We start from the raw sequence: 17,827 nt of genomic DNA on the forward strand, positions 1-17,827 counted from the left end.
CCCACCCCCGTTTGTACTGATGATCAATTCAAATTCACCGTCTGCTCCCCCATCAGCTAATCCACAACCAGGCCCCTTCCTGATGAAGCACAGCCATTTCATCAGCCAGCTCTGAGCCTTGCCCTCCAGGAGGCACAGGCTGTGTAAGAGGCTGGGTTTCGCTCACTCCGGTACACTGCCACCTCCACTAAGTCCTCTATGAAACCTAGCCGCAGGACTCCTGGGGGTCAGAAAGGACCTCAGACTCGGGTTGTCATAGTCCCTCTGACCTGAGGACCTCTTCCCAATGCTGGCCGTGTCTGGGTCACGGTCTGATTCCTCAGCCCAGCTGGCCACCCCACCTACAGCAGAAGGTCAGCCTCTGGCATCTGGAGATGCACAGAACTAAATTGCTGCCCTGGACATGCCTGACCCAGACAATCACCAAGCTCTCATGCCAGCTCTGAGACGTAAGCCCCCTGCCAAATCCAAGCTGGTCAGGAAGCTCACTCTGTCTCGTAGGCTCCATCATCAGACCAAGTGACTTGACCCCCTGCCCCTTTCCCCCACCTCTGAACAACCAGAAAGCACTCAGATGCCAGCAGCCATCAAGCTCTGTGGTCCCTCTGGGAGGCCCCGACTCCCTCGGGCGGCTGCTGAGGGCCTGCGGCTTTAATGACATTTGCAGCAGTCAGGCCGGGCACGGGGCAACCTCCAAGACCATCACTTGGCTGACAGTCTCCTCGGGGGCTACTGAGGTCCCAGGAGCCATAGCTGCTCTCCCGGGCTCAGTGAAGTCAGGTCAGGTCACCATTTAGCGAGGTGTAGCATCAAAGTAAGAATGTGGGGCTTGGCGACTGCCAGCCCTGAATTCAAATTCTAGCTCCACTACCTCACCAGGTCTGGGGCAAATGATTTCATGTTACTGGCTCTCAGCTTCCTGAACATCTACAAATCAGATAATCAGACACATAAAGGTTTTAGTATGCACACCGTACAGAGTAGGCATGCAATGAATCTCATTCATGTAATGCGATTGAGTGAATCGCTACTCACAGTGACCTTATAGGACAGGGTAGAACTGCCCCTGGGGTTCATGAGTCTGTAAATCTTTATGGGAGGAAAAAGCCTCATCTCTCTCCCTTGGTGGGGTTAGTAGTTTTGAACTTCTGACCTTGCAGTAAGCAGCCTGACACATAATCCACTACACCACCAGGAGACCTTCATTCAATGAATGGAGGTGGTTATCCTTAAGCCATCTGATGCTAGCATCAGAGAGAGTGGCCGAGGCTGAGAGGCTGTGCATACCGGAGCCCTTTACTTAGGGCCAAGGGAGAGCAAGGGGGAGATAGTATTGGAATATAGACCATGCTCCAGAGGGACTCACTGGCAACACGTTCCTACATTCTCAAAACCCAAAGAAATTGTTAGGCATGGAAAAGAACGAAGAAACGTGAAATTGTTCTGGGCAGTGAGATCTGGAGAAGAACGTGGAAGGGGCCATGCAGCAGTGAGAAATCAGCCTTCTGCCATGAGCGCATGTGCAGCCAACGTGAGGCCAGAGTGCTCACTGAGAACACAGGGCTAGATGCTCCCTAGAAAATGAATGGGCTGATGGGTCCTGGGGCTGGGAAAGCTGAGGTCAGGAGAATTTTCAGTAAGCAGGGAGGCTGCACCTATAATACATGTTTGTGACGTCACTAAGGGCCCAGTGAGTGAGTATCCCATTGCTGGAGTATCTTTGAAGTTCATGGGGCTGAGACCTTTTCCCCACTGAATACAGTCTCATGACTTTTACCCAACAGCTGTTAACTGCTGTTGAGTCAGCTCCTAAATGCTGGTGACCCCCGAACAAGATGTTGTTCTCGGAAACCTACTTAACATCTTGGTCACACTCAACTCTTCATGAACAGCCTGGTGGAAACTGTGCAGAAGGTGCATTGGCTGCGGATCAAACCTTTGATCCAATCAAATCCCATAGAAAGCAACTATACCACTGAGCCACTAACATCCTGACAGACTATAGTAAAGATCAACTCACCAATATCTTGTCAAAGAGGAAGGCAATAAGGGAAAGGAGTTGATATAATTTGAATTGCTACTATGATCTTGGCATGTGCTTGGCACTTTTAATATAGCCTCTGCTAACCTTTACACAGTCCTTTGCGGTTGGTACATTGACCCCCATGAGCAGAGGGCTTTCTCTCCCTAAGCTGATGGGCGGAAAACCATGGGAGTGTTTTTGGCAACATCCTATCACAGCACTTTGCTCGATGCTTTTGTCATTCAATAAAATAAAGCCACATAGAAGATGCTCAGTAAAAGTTAGGGAATTATGAACAAAGAAAGAGGGGAGGGAAGGAAGGAGGGAGAATGAAAGTCAACATGCACAAGCTATCCGAACTCATCCAGCTGCTCTTGCAAGACGGTGCATAGGACAGGAAAGAGTAGCGAGCTGGAAGTCGGGAGACTGGGTTATGGTCCCAACTCTACCACGAAGTAGTCATGTGGTCATGGGCAAAGTTCTTGGGTCCCTGGGTCCCTGTCTCCTTTGCTATAAAACAATATTTTTGACAAACACTTGTCTTACAAGTTATTTCTCAGAGGAAATGTTGCTACACAGGCACTCCCCCCACCCCACACCCCCCACCTTCTCCTTGGAGAACAGCAATGTACATTAGGGTAACAAAGGTTCTGAAAAGTTCTGCACCACTGTGAAACTTATTTAATGTTTTATTTCCCAACGTTTAAAAAGATTACTCCTCCATGAAGCACACAGACACATTCTCTCTCCCGCTCCCTCTCTACCTTTTGAATAGTACCTATTGTCATCCACCAGACGCAGTGCTCCATTTGAGGGAAATGCTGCAGATCCTATCCCCTTGTATCGTCTCCCATACTTGAAGACCCACAAAGATCACTCACATATTAGGGGCCCTGAAAAGTCTTGTCCTGAGGAAACTGTTTAACTTTTGTTCAGCCTAATATTTTAAAAAGGAACTTTAAAAAAATTATCAGTGATCTATTATAGACTATTAGATATCTATTAAAATCTGTGGCATTTACAATGAATTTGGTCTTTGCCCAAGAGAAAAGCGGTGGAATCTTGGAATTTCCCATGATTGAAGCAACTCTGATGAGGTCTGTAAACACTGGTTAGCTTATGCTTATGAAGTGATTCTTGGGGGAAGACTAGCCATGCCAGAAAGACCCACCTCACGATGTCAGACCAACGTTGGGAGTGGGGGCTGATGTAATCAGTCAAACCCACCTAATGAAACCCCCATAATGACACTGAACTTGGAAGCTCCATGGTGTTTTTACTTTGTGAAAGACATCTAGGCACTTAAGAAGGTAGCACATCCTTTTGGGGCATGGAAATGCTGTACTGCGAACCCTTGTAAACCTTGCCCTACGTGTCTGGTCCTTGATACTCTTTCTGTGATCATATAATGTCATAAGATGCATCTGTGGCTAGGTTCTCTAGACAAGTACAACCAATGGAGTGTGTCATACACACATATCAAACCAAACCTACTATTCATCAAGACTGCCAGTCCTTATGGGAGCAGGCAGTGAGTTTGAGCTGCTGATCTCGCAATTAGAACCCCAGTGCTTACCTCACAGCATCACCAGGACACGCGATCTCTCACTCTGTGTGTCTGCATTAATGTGTATGTTTAGAGAGAGAGATGTGGTTGCAGAAGTTGGTAAGTCCCAAGGTGGGTGGATGGCGTGCTGAGACCCCTAAGCATATGGCTGGCATTCCAAAGAGATAATGGGGTTTGATTTGACTTCTCAGCAATGCTCATCAAAACTAGCGTCTATAGGATGTCTTAGGAACCAGGGGCCTAGATGTGCTTTCCTGTCTTTTCCAGGGCAAATGTCCTGGGAACTGAAAGGTAGAGGGTTGGGTGTGGGGTGGCTGGTCTTGTCTGGAAAGCAGCAATAAGCCAATGTGTGCACCTGGACATTGGGCCTATGAGTGGGACTCATTATCGCTATTCTATTTATCCTAACTCAGACACTTGTGACTGAGGTACAGTCTTGTCTAAAGGACTGGGGAATTGGATATTATCTCTTCTCATCTGTGGTAAGCGCAGCATGCAGCAGTATGCCGAGCAACTTAAAAGGATCTAGTCTCCTTTTAGGTTGCAACCTCCCTCCCCCAGTCTGAACCAAACTTTCCCTCCATCTCTTTTGTTGTATAAGAAAATCAGATCCGTGATGCCCCTGAGAGCACCCTCTTCCCCAAGCCTTGCTGCTGCACCACTCCAGCTCTTTGGAGCTATTTAAAGGGCCCAGGTGTGGATTGCAGAATTACCTGCCTGGGAGATTTCTAGATGCTAAAATTCAGCCTCTACTTTCCCTTTCAAACTTTTGGCACCTGACGGGGTCTCTGCGTTCTTAGAGGACTGAAGTTCAGGTTCAATGCTGCTGATGGTCAATGTCCTCCTCCACAACGATGAGCACAGAATCGCATGTGGAGCAGTCAGTCCACTCAAAGAACCTACTAGGATACTCCCGTTTTATACATGGATTCCAGTGATGTTGAGTAACTGGCCTAAGATAACGGAGTAGAACCAGGATTTGAACCCAAATACTCAAACTCTGCTCTTCTGGTGCAGTTGTTCAGCTTTTGGCTGCTAATCTAAAGGTTAGTGGTTCGATTTCACCAGATGCTTCCTATGAGCAATAGATGTGGCTGTCTGCTTCCCCTGAGGTGACAGCCTTAGAAGCCCTTTGGGGGTGCTCCCTTTTTATTGCCTTCATATAATTATTCTATGAGCTAGACTATGATGACTTCCGTTCTCCTTCTCGACTCCATTGTCCCCATTCCAACAGATAACGGAAGACAGCTAACACAACTACACACCTGTTACAAATAGAACACCCTGCTCAGTGCTTTGTCTTCTTTTCCTACAGCTACCCTTTAAGCAGGGAGTGGCAACCCACAGAAGACTAATAATCGAGCAACTTGGTCAATCTTCTAGCTAGTCTTCCATCCTAGATGTAAAGATCTAGCTTGAATGCTCACGTCCATTCCAGAAGCTTATTATTTCCTGGAAAATGGCCAAAGAACTGCAGTCTATGCTGATTTCTACACAATGAAGCACAGAGCACTTTTACTATCCTCCACCCCCAAGATCAAGAATGGGCTCTTTTCTCAGAAAGCTCGGGAAACATCCATGGAAGATCACACAAGTCCCTCGCATTGCTCCTTGATATCCTGAGGCTAAAGAAACTGGATGTTGATTTGCATTTTGTTGTTCTTAAAGAAGTATGGTCATGCCACTCACATCTTCTGTCTCCCTTCTCCTACCCCTGATTCCAACATCCCGATTCTATTATCTTTATGGCTTGACAGTCTAATAGATTATTTTAATTTCACAGAACCCAGATGACAAGGAAAATATGGGCTATGTGGAGATCGCTTAAAAAATGTAGGCTGTGATGATTCAATGGGAAAGTGGATGACATTTCTAGCCACCTAGCTTTTCAGTCTTTCTTTCCACCTTATCAACTTTCTACATGAATTTTTCCAGGGAGAAAATGGAAAGGCTTTTTCAGCCCACGAATGAACAGAGCTCTCACCAGTCCTCAGGTGCTTTGATCTTCTATGGAATAAATGTCCCTTGGATTCTGTGGGCTAGAAATGCACATGCAGCATTCAAAACTGTTCACTGTGACAACGTCAGTTTCAGAAAATGGGGCTAGAAGGTCCCTGCTTTGAAAGCACCAATAGTTCTAGCTCCCTCCCAAACGCACTAGGTTGGGCCTTGTCAAGCTAAGACAAAATCTATCCCGGAGCAAATTAATATGAGCAAACACTGTGCAAGGCATACTCATACACACAACAATATTGGCTTTCAAAATAAAGCCCCCAACATGGAGAATGAGAACCACCCTACCGATTCCATACGTGCCAATTATCCCATGCACTGCTGCTAATTCCATAATTGTTTATCTGCAACACATCATTTAATTGTGGTACATTTCCTCTACAGTCCAAAGCGAGCAAGAGGACCCTGATGCTCTACAGTGGCGGTTCTCAGCCTGTGGGTCACGACCCCTTTGGGGGGGTCGAACGACCCTTCCACAGGGGTTGCCCAATTCATAACAGTAGCAAAATTACAGTGATGAAGTAGCAACAAAAATAATTTTATGGTTGGGGGTCACCAAAACATGAACTGTATTAAAGGGTCGCGGCATGAGGAAGGGTGAGAACCACTGCTTTATCGCACGTGTGAAGTGAGACCTCATTCCAGACTGTAAACAGGTGGAAAACCAGGTGGTGTGTGGACAAACCACTGAGAAAACCCACAGACTTGGAACCACCAAGACTCGTGGAAGAGGGGCGGGTGGGGTAGTAAGGACGAGAAGGGATTCAGTCTCTATGGGGTGCTTCCTACAGGAATCTACTCCACAGCAACTGGTTTGTGCTTTGTGTTGTCCTGCTTCATATGGCTATTTATAATGCCAAGCTTGATTTCTGTTGTACTGAATCTATGAAGCAAGGATGGTATGTCTTCACCATGCTGACTCTGGGCTTATCATCTGGAAAGACCATTACTATCAAAGGACAAGCAGAGGGTCATGGTGAACATGAGGCAAGTTTCTAATGAGATGGATTATCAAACAACTGCAGCAACGGACTCAAATATCCCAATAATCCTGAAGACACTGCAGGACTTGACACCTTTTTGGTTGTTATATGTAATGTTGGACCATGGGTTAAAGCTGACTCAATGGCAACTAACAATCACGTCGATAATAATAAGCCAACTTAGAAAGAACTTTTATTAACCCTTTTTACAGAAAGAAAACGAGGCTTAGAGGACTTCAGTAACTGTCCAAGGGCTCACAACTAGTCAATTGTCAACTGAGGTTTCAAACCTGCATCCACAGCCCCGAAGCGGCTGTTTTCTTTAGTAAGTTATTGATACCATGACCACGTTGGCCAGCTGCCTAACCAAGATGCAGTCTGACGTGTTTCCTGTCTCCCAGCATGGCCAACAATATATTGTGAGGTTTCATAATGAGGAGAGAGTGTCTCATGTCTTGCTCCTAACCTGGGGTCTTACTGTGATTTTAACTACACACCTTTCTGGGAGCAAGTGGGATAGTGGAGACCATAGGAGACACATAGAAAACTTCCAAAGCCAACCGTCTGGAAGAAAGTAGAGGCCAAAGAGTGCTACGATGAGAGAAGCTGAGCGCCACGGTTACAGGGGCCGGCCACAGGGAACGCTGGCGGTGCTTTGGGCTAGGCATGAGGTCACTAACCTCAAGGTGGGTGCCTGAAACCCACTAGCTATTTTGAGAGACAAAGAAGAGCCTAGCTGCTCCTGTAAAGGTTTCTAGACTCAACTAGCATTGCTAGGAGCGCTGGGTTTATCCAGGATACAGAGAGCTTAGCAGAAGAAGACCGCACAAGGTTTGGAATCGGCCACGTATTAACTGAGGGCCCAGGGCAGAGTGATTTGCCTCTGCTCAGGGTCTGAGGTTTTGAGGTGTCATAATACTGTCGTAAAACCACGTGGATCGAGGGGCTAGTTAAAGGACATGTAACACACCTGGGGGTCGTGACGGCGCTTGCACTGAGGTCACTGGGGCACACGAAGCACTGATTGCAGATGGAAGACTCAGGGTCTGGACAGAAAGGCCCTTCAATCCTGGCCCCTTTGGAAGCCGAAGGACTGAGATGAGGCAGGCTCCACTTCCCCATCTTTTCATGAACAATCACAGGGCCCCACTCCGCTGAGAAGAAACAAGTGCTTTACTCTTGGCAAAGTCTCTGTTTCCTGGTGCCTGACCTTCAATGTTAGAGTAGCCTGGTTTTCCCTGCTGGGAATGGAAGGGGTCCAAAGTGACCGTGGGGTCAGCACTGGGCTCTGCTTTCTGGATGCAGGACCTGCTTTTGCAGCAAGAAACACAGAGGAAAAACCCTGGGATAACACTCAGTCAGCAGAACATTCCAGAGTACAAGCACACCCTGTGTGCTTCCCCCACCCCACCACCCCGCCTCAGCCTACTGCAAAATACACAAGAGAATGCAGTGAAGGGTATCATTTCTGTAAACAAAATAAGATTTACCTACAATTAATTGAGCATTTACTACGCCCTTGGCCTGTGTGCAAGCCTTGACATGTTATTTAGCCCTCATAACTGTCCTACCAGCTAGACATTTTCATCATCCCCGGCTAATGGCAAAGCAGACGTTTAAGAACTTCCTCAGAATGTGAGACATTCAAAGGGGAAGAGACAGGATCCAGCCTGGGGCCTTGTCTAGCTGAGTGCACAAGGAAGAGACGCCAGTGTCAAAAGGCTAGATTGGCACCCGGGTTATGCCTCCGTCCAGAGGCAATGTTGCTTTCGTGGGATTAGAAGAAAGCAAAGAGCTATATCCTGAGTTTCACCCCAAGAGCAACGCGGAATGCTTGAACAGGGGGTTAGGGCTGCGGTTCTCCACCCCTTTGGAGGTCAAATAACCCTTTCACAGGGGTCGCCTAAGACCATTGGAAAAGACATATTTCTGATGGTTTTAGGAACTGAGACACCGCTCCTCCATCAATCTCCAGGCAGGTCCGCCCACATGCAGCTATGCCCACATATGAGTACCCAGCGGGAAGACTGCTTCACCATGCTTCAAGACAAAATTTCATTTATTTGCCATTAGAAAGAAATATTTCACAATATATAATTACATATTGTTTTTGTGATGAATCACTATGCTTTAATGATGTTCAATTTGTAACAATGAAAATACATCCTGCATATCAGATATTTGCATTATGATTCATAACAGTAGCAAAATTACAGTTATGAAGCAGCAATGGAAATAATTTTATGGTTGTGGGGTCACCCCCCCATGAGGAACTGTATTAAAGGGTTGCAGCATTAGGAAGGTTGAGAACCACTGGTTTAGGGTGAAAGGCACGAGATTTAGAAATACAGAGGTCTGCGTTGTGAGAAGGAAGACAAATTACTTCTAACTCCCAATTCTTCTGTGAACAACCCGTCTCCGTGATTTCTACACAATGTGATAGGTCTGAAAGGACTGGGCCAAGTGCATGCGGAAGGGACTGAAGGTCGCGAGGATGCTTTCCTCTCAGAGTTTTTGCTGTACACTGGGGGAGGCCGGCACGATCAGACTCCCCTTCCCCCCCAGACAGCTGTTGGAGGCACTGTGTTCTCAGAACCTATGCAAATAACACACTTGGTTTTGCCAAGATCAAAACAGCCACAAGAATACTCCTCATCTTGCCAGGGAAAGAAATGAGCTGCCAGAAGAATCCATGCGTGTAATGTCCTTGTCTTCGCTGCCCTCTGGAACTACGAATTAATTCTCCGAAGGACACAAGGAGGCATGACAATGGCTAAAGCTCCATTTTCCAGAAAAGAGAATCGCTACCTCTTCCCCCAAGAAGCTCTCTAAAATGCCTTTAAGTCCAGTGCAGACCCATAGCCCATTGGGTGGAGAGGAATGTCAAGGTCAACGAGTCTAACTCTCCCCATGAGATGTGAAAGATCCCCCTGACGTGTTTCTGAACCTGCGTTTCTAGGGAGCGTCCTCAGTGCCCTCAGGACAAGGAACTAGAGACCACCCAAAGCTGCCGCTTCCACCCCTTTCCTTGGGCAGCTGTCGTCTTCCCAAAGGTCTCCGGGCTACGGCTGTGGAATGGGTCTCTCGGAAGCGGTGGTTCTCCCCCTGCTTCTGGGAGCTGCACGCACCAGCTTGAGTCTCCTTGCTGGCAGCTCTTCAAAGGTGTGACGCAGCATTCCCTTCCCGGCAGCATCGTCCATCCCTGTGCCCACACCAACCCTCCAGCCGCTGAGCTGGGGCTGTTCTTGTTGTCGCTTCTGTTTATGTTGTTGGTGTTTTAAGGCAGATTTACTGCAATTATCCCAGGATGACTATTCCTCTAAAAAACCCCAACTGCATCCCCCCTCCTCAACCTGTATTATCCAGCAACACTGAAAACCAATTATAATCAGCTTGCTTTCCAAGGAATAAATAAATATAGACATATAAGAATATCCCCTTTGGGACAAGGATCAGCAGCAAACATCCCATGTTCCCGGCAAACAGCTAACCAAGGAAGAACTGGGGACACTGCATTCACCCCACAGCCCTCCGGCCTTTAAAGGATCATGTTTCGAAGCATAGAACCATAAAAACCATCAAGCCAAAGCCACACACCTTATCACGGGGAAACTGAGGCCCTGCGACCCCATCTTGTTCTTTGCCACCCTCAGATAGTGATTAATGCCCTAAGTGTCCCACACTGAGTTGGGCATTGCAGATACGAAGGTGCCAAGACCTTGCCCTCTCAGCTCTCTGAGAGGAGCACCAGGCGACGGTGGAAAGGGATTTCAAAGAGTTGGAAGTAGAATGTTGGCTTCGTTGAATGGTCAGAGTCTGGAACGTAGTACTGAGGACTTGCCCGGGAGGACTTCTAGGGTATAATTTCCAGGGGACTCCTCGAGATCTAGAGCTACTTCGTGACTGACAACAAAGTGTAAGCAGGTCAGCCATGGAGCCCTAAAGAGTACAGACATGTATCGCAATTCTCTGAGAGACAGACAGAGCCAGTCTCACGACTGGAGAATCAACCAGCTTCCGAGGAGAAATCGGGTTCATAACAACTAGTCATTTTTAGCAGTCAGTAAAATTGACAGTTCATACAAAATGTTCTCTAGGCTATCAGATTCCATGTCTTGCTGATTTCCTGGACCCAACTAAATTGTTTCCATACCCTTTAAAAGTTATTATTCCAGCTTATTAATGGTTTCACACCACCCAGCCAGTCCCAGGCACCAGGAGAACTCTGTTGACATTAATTAAGCGTCCCCACTGAGCCATTTTATTGACTAAAAACCTTATGTCTTACTCATCTTTTCAAAAGGCCAGGTCTAGAGATTGCTAGGAAAAACACCCACAGGCAGACACATGAACAAATCCTTTCTGCACCAAAATTAATCCATCCTTTAGTCTAGCCACCTCCCCTCTCGCCCTCGCTGCGTGACAAATGCTTTGAGAACCTAGCAATGAACTCGATTGAACCGACTGCTCCACAGAAGTAAATACCGAAAGAACGTGCCTGGCCCAAGCGGCCATCTTAAGGACACAGGCATGGCTCTCTGTCGAGAAGAAATGGAAATCGTCAGCTCACCCTCTTCCTCAAGTTGTAGGTGAGAATGAGGTTCCGGGAGAAGGAGTGGGAGAAGGCCGTGTAGAATTCCAGGACTTTCTGCAGGGCGTCCCGTTTGATGACATGCAGGTCACAGTAGGTCAAGGCCCTAACGTTGGCACAGGACTGGGCAAGAGTGGCTTCCTTCCAAAACACATCTCCAAACACATCTCCTTTCCCTAAGGAGAGAAAGGCGTCATGAGGAAAGTGTCGGCCAAGAAGGAGCTGGTCACCCAGGCTAACTTGCTCTGTTTTCTAGAATTGTTACCTTTTGCCAGTCTGCTCTCTGAGTTCAGGAAAAGACAAACGTGGCTTTAATTTGAATCTTCACAACATTCTACGTAAGGATCTTTACACCAACACATAATACATTTCAATGTTTAATCAATATCCTTGAAATGATTTATATCTCTTCCTCAGATGGCAATTGGGATTCTTCTCCCTGAAACGGGGTCTACCTGTGATCCTTCATCATGAGTCCTTTCTTCAATAGCACTAGTCATCATCTGCAATTGCAATATTTGTTCCTTCTCTGTCTCCCGATAGGACAGCTCACACGCTTCACTTCTCTATAGAATACAGTGTGCGAGCATCATTAAGACTTTATACACAATAGCAAAAACACGGAAGCAGTCAAACTGCTTGACTGTGGAGGACTGGGTGCATACCCTTTGGTACAAGCACACAATGGAATATTCTATGTCTCCAAAAAACCACAAGGCAGCTGTCAAACACCCCATGACATGGACAGACTGGGAAGCTATTACTCTCAGCAAAGTTAGCCCATCTCAGAAAGACAAATATTGCATGAGACCACTAATGTTTTTCACACCAAATGAAGCAGAATTTGAAGGATACATGGGAGGGGAAAATACTGTCATTTGAACATATGACCAATAAAAAAGTTATTTAAAACATTTGCATAGCGAAGTGAAGCAAGGAAGAAAGGTAGACCCAGGGTCTACATTCGTGTGACTGAGAGTTGAGCGGCAGGTGTGAACCCTTTCCGGAGGAGCTAAGAACAAGAGGGGTCTCCCCTGTCTAAGAGCCTCTCATGCAGGCACGGGGAAAATCCAGACCGAGGGCCATATAAGGCCCAAGAAATCATCCACACCACTCAGCAGCACACACCTCACCTAAGAGAAGCAGTTCCAGAAATCACATTAGGGTGAGTTCACTAAATGTTTGCCCAAATATAGGAGACTATTTTGTCAGTAGATAATTTTGTGTGGCCAATGAAGGATGTTGTTAATATCCAAAAGGTCCTTGGGAAGAAAGGCTCCCCACCCTTGGAAGATGTCAGACAAGCCAGGCCCATTCTTTCCACAGTCTAGCCACTGCCTTAAGGTTTGCATTTGCATGGTGTCTTCTTCCTCATCCCTCTATCCAGTTTCTCCTTCCTCTTTGCTCTTGGCCTCTGCCAAATGCCCAACAGGTAGAATACAAACATGGGCCCTATAAAAATGGCATGGCCAGAACCCTCTATCGCTAGCAGTTGCAAGAGATCGTTTGAATAGTCGGCCGAGTTCTTGCTCTCATTGTCATTGCTAGTAGCGGTGGAGTTGATTCCAACTACAGTGGCCCCACGCGTGCAGAGAACTGCTCAGAGAGATTTTCAAGGCTGCAACCTTCTGAAGCAGATTGCCAGCGTGTCCCCTGAGACATCCCTGGGTGAGTTCAACCACACCCACCCTCCACTAGCAGCGGAGTGCTTAATCGTATGCGACACCCAGGGCAGACTTATCAGTAAGGGTTCTGATCTCAAACAGTCATACTCTAATCAAGCTTCTCTCAATCTCTCCTCAACCAATGCTTTCACACACAAGGCTTCTCTTTCCACCATCCCCAGCAGCAAACAATTTAACATGCATCTAATGCAAAACCTAACTAATTCCTGGAACAGCCTGTGGGTGTAAATAGTTTGAAATGTTGCTTAACTTGCCGCTAGATTTTCAGCACAGATAAACACCATTGTTAGTCCTCAAGGAGTCAGAGAGGAGTATGCAAGGGGAAAGGAAACACTGCCACAGAGAGTTAAAGGTAATGTATTCAAGGGAGTTGTCAGCCTTTGCAGGTAGATCAGCCTAGCCCCACAGCTGGAATCCAGGCACCTCTGACTCAATATAATTAACTAGGCAGCTATTTCCCTCATGAAGGCTAAGGAGGCAATTATACATTCAAGCACCTGGGTAGACCTTGACTTTTCCTCCAACATAAAACGAAAAGTATTCAGAGTAAGTATATAAGGCATTCTATGGGCACAGGTTTCTCTAAGCTACCTCCAAAAATATGAGCAACAACCAAATGCAGATTCGTTACTTCACAGTTTCTCTGTGTTTGTGAAATAATAGGCAGTTCTAATTTAAGATGATGTTTGCACTGACTTGAGATAGCTTCTGGTTGATATGTTGAAGTTATCCCTGTCTTCTAAGGGCCTTGGGTGGTACAAGTGGCTTGCTTGCCCTTGGCTACTAACCAAAAAGTTGGTAGTTTGAATTTACCCAGCAGTGCCCTGGAAGAAAGTCCCGGGGGTCTACTTTCATTAGAAGAGACCGGTGAAAACCCTACAAAGTACAACTCCGGCCTGACACACATGGGGTTGCTACGCGAGGCAATCAACTCATTGGCAGGTGGTCTGGGGTTTTGAGGATTTCTTGTTTGGGTCTTTCAAACTGTCCTATTTAGACTTCCTTACAAGTCCTTTTTCAATCATCTGTAATCTGGGTGGTCTGATTTAAGACCAGGGTCAGCAGGTGGGATGCCAACTGGCTCATTTAGTGTGTGCTCCCGACCCTGCCCTGAGTGCTAACTGACTCGTTTGGGTAAACCACTTGGATAAGGTAAACATTCCATAGCTTCCCTCAACCCCATCCTCAGGGTCTCTTCTGCCCTCCATATTTTGATAATTATATTTCTCTAAAGACTCTTTTTCCTCTTACATGCAATATGGTGGATACTCAAAAAGCAGACACCATCCAGTTCATGTCCTGTGTTCACATGCTGAAACCCTCATCGAGAGGCAAAGCCTGATCCTCCAAGCCTTGAATCTGCATGGCGTTTGCCCAATGGAATGTGCCAGAGTGCTGCTCTGAGAGGGTGAGACCAGGCCATTAAAAACCTTACAATCCTTCCTGGGTCTCTCGGAACACTCACTTTTAAGAGACACCCCTCGTGGAGCCCACCCCCTAGGGGACGCAGAAGCCACACTAGAGGTCATGTGTGAGTGCTCTTGCCATGGCTCTGCTGAGCTCTCAGGTGACAACCAACCTCTACTGCCCCTTGTGGGAGGGTGCCACTTTTGTTGCCCAGCCCAGCGATACCCATCAGATACTGCAGCTCTACCAGACACCAAACTGTAACCACACGTGAGAAGACCAAGAGAGGACCAACCAATTGAGTCAAACAACATACCGAATTTTGAAACACAATAATACATGTTTTAAACCACCATGTTGAGGAGTGATTTGTTACACCAGTAGCTAACCAAAATACAGAGACTTACAGAACTGCTGGCTGAGAGATTACCTAATAGTGTACCTAATACGCTATGCCAGCTTCTTGGGCATTTCACTTCATGAAACAAGAAAGGCCAGCAGGTGACAAACTTTCTTGGTGAACATTTGAGTAGGAGTGATAAAATGTAGAATTTCCCAAACCTGCAGTCCCCTGTTGCAATGAATACTAAGTTGGAGCTATTAAGATCAGGAGACCATTGGTAATCCTGCCTGCTTCTTATTAATATGACTGCATTTAAACAAAGCCCACTATAAGAATAATATACTTCTCAAATGAATTTAGGGTGATTTTCCCCCAAAATATTAGAAATCATGCAATAAAGGATCCTTAACATGTCTGTTTATTTTTTTTTAAATTCTGTTTATAGAAATTCTTCTGGGTCCCCCTGCCCCCCAAAAGTATGACTATCCTATGGTTGGAACACACATGAAATGAACGGGATTTTAGAAATGACAGCATCCCTATAGTAAAAGTTTTCCAATCAAGCTTTTGACAGGAACAAGAAATGGAGATTGGTTCCTACCACAGGAGTGTGTCATGGCAAGATAACCAAGATTAATCTGCAGGGTACAGGGTGTTTTTCTGTCGTCAGAGCATCGGTTTGCTTTTCAGCCCAAATTGAAAATCAGACAGTCTTACTCCCTTGTCAAGGCGGCACTGGGGATATAAATTATCGCATCGTGAGCACCTCTCAGAATTAAAACAAACCCAGTACTCTCCTGGCAAATGAAAAATATATTTATGACACACGTAACTGTGGACAGCCATCATGGGGAAGGATATGGAGCATTTCTAAGCGACACAGATCACTGGGGATGAGAGCGTCCTTGGGCCGAGCTACAAATCATGGGCTGGGGCAACAGCAACACTCACATTCATCTCTTGCTCTCGAGTGTCCAATGATCACTCGCTCAGCAACAAAAGGCACCCAGAGCACTTGGCAATGAAGCTGCTGGAGGCAGAGTGGGTGACACTCAGACACAAGGTGCGGGGCAGTAACCCTCAAGATCCCAAGTCTCTAAAATACCAACATTCACTGGATTTCTGAGCTGAAGAATCAGGAAATAAGAAAAGGCAGCCTAACTAAAACTCCAAACAACTCGAGGATAATAAATCTTTTCTCCTCCTACGACTGCTGAGATGCGCTGTGTATGCTTTTGCAGTAGACATACAATCATAGCACGTTGGTGGGTGCTGAGACACAGGGCTCAGGTGGCCCAGAGAGAGGGAGAGGAGACCTCCGAGAGGAGCATGGGGTCGAGAAGATCAAGGCTTGTAGAGAGTTTGGTTTAATGAAGGGCAGAGCTGGAGTGCGGATCAAGGTCAAACCAAGAGGTATTGAGCTCAGGACCTGGAAGGATCAAACTTGAATGTTAAAAAGTCCGAGAGAGGCAATTAAGATAGAATCTGACAGCCAGTTTGTAGGTCTCTAGACAACAAGAAAACAAAACATAAGCAGTTTCCTGTTGAGTGGACGCTGACCAGTGGTGGGATTCAAATAATTTACCAATCAACTCGCTGTGCTAATGACCAAGTACAGAATATATATACCGAAAGACAATTTACTATTTCATAAAGGTAATACTTAAGAAAAACGAAAGAGGTATACAAGCTAGATTATGTTGAGTTTTAAAATATTAAGGAAAAAATTAATACCTGACCATGGTAGTTACGTGATCTGTTGTCAATTTGAGAGGATTAAGAGTGAAAGGGTGGAGTTTAGCCTGTTGATCAGGTGGCAGCTTGATGACTTCATTTGGAGGAGCTAAGCAGATAAATAGCTCACCTGAGGTGGGACACAGGCTCACTCCCTGCAAGACATTTCTGACGAGAAGCCACCCTGATGCAGTCAGAGCCCTGGAAGCTGGAGAAGCCACGTGGAGACCCCTGCCAGGCTGAGATGCTTATAACAGCACGAGATCCATAAGACTGCCCACCCATTGGCCTGTGATCTTCAGTGTCATTGCATGTGTTTCATGAGTCTGAAGAGGACTTTATAGAGTGGTATCAGACATATGGACTAATGTCGGACTTATGGACTTGATCTGGACTGGGCTGGAATTTTTCTCAATATTCAATTGCTCTTGGATATAAAGCTCTTTGCTATACACGTGTCTATGAAATTGCTTTTCTAGTCTACCTGGACTAACACGCTCGACAAAAAGCAGTAAAACTGTTACTTAAGCTATTTCCATATTCCATCCTGATTGGGGTCTTCACTTGCAATGTCCTTCGCTACAGGCATCATCAGCTGAGTGATTTATCCTGACCGATCTTTTCTCTGTAGGCATGGGATTCCTTCCTTTAGAGATAAGCCAATTAGACAATAGTCATTGTGTGTGATAGATTAGAAATAGGAGACTTCTCTTCTTTGAACACAGTGTGTGCATTTTTGAAAAACTCTTTTCTGCTTCTGAACTTACAGCAATTGTTCTGACAATATTTTAGCCCTTTGGTCCCTTTCAGGAATTACATAATTCGGGGATTTGGGGGTGTCACACAAAGCTGAAAGGAATGACAACGTGCCCCTCGGCTTCGTTGGCATCTTTTCTCTTTATGTTCTATGTTTGTTTGCAGAATTAACAAATGCAATGAAATAAATGCAATAAAACATAGTATTTCCTCAAAAACACAATGAGTTTGTGTTGTCTGGGTAGACTAGAGAAACAAATCCATGGACACACATATGTGTATAAGGAAGAGGTTTATATACAAAAGCAATTGAACATTGAGAAAACATCCCAGCCCAGGCCAGATGAAGTCCATATGTCCTATACTAGCCTATATGTCTAATACCAATCTATAAAGTTCTCTTCAGACTCACGAAACACATACAGGGATGCCAAATGTAGATCACAGGCCAGTGGGTAGAAAGTCTTTGGGTCCAGTGGCATTATAAGCATCTCAGCGCTAGCAGGGGTCTCTCTGTGGCTTCTCCAGCTTCTGAGGTCTGGTTGCGTCTCCATGTCGCTTGTCTTCTGCAGTGTCTCCCAGGGAGTAGCAGAGAGAGAGGTGTCTCTTCCGCCTCCAAGGAGGAAGTACCTGCCCACGCAGAATTCTCATTGGCTATCTCCAGACTGACAGCCTAGACTCCACCCCTACACTCTTAATCCTTAAATTGACACAAATTAGGTGAC

At 46.1% G+C, this 17,827-nt stretch overlaps 1 protein-coding gene across 1 annotated transcript in view; it reads right to left on the minus strand.

The window, feature by feature from the left end:
- Nucleotides 1-17,827, minus strand: part of KCNH1 (potassium voltage-gated channel subfamily H member 1) — a 455,486-nt gene that overhangs the window by 88,015 nt on the left and 349,644 nt on the right. Inside the window, exon 10 of the mRNA XM_004699864.3 lies at nt 11,157-11,353. Within this exon, the coding sequence (XP_004699921.2) occupies nt 11,157-11,353 (197 nt within the window). The remainder of the gene's footprint in view (nt 1-11,156; nt 11,354-17,827) is intronic.

This window comes from Echinops telfairi, unplaced genomic scaffold (genome assembly GCF_000313985.2).
Source record: "Echinops telfairi isolate 266 unplaced genomic scaffold, ASM31398v2 ScPeMD7_7424;HRSCAF=8462, whole genome shotgun sequence".
Classification (NCBI taxonomy): domain Eukaryota; kingdom Metazoa; phylum Chordata; class Mammalia; order Afrosoricida; family Tenrecidae; genus Echinops; species Echinops telfairi.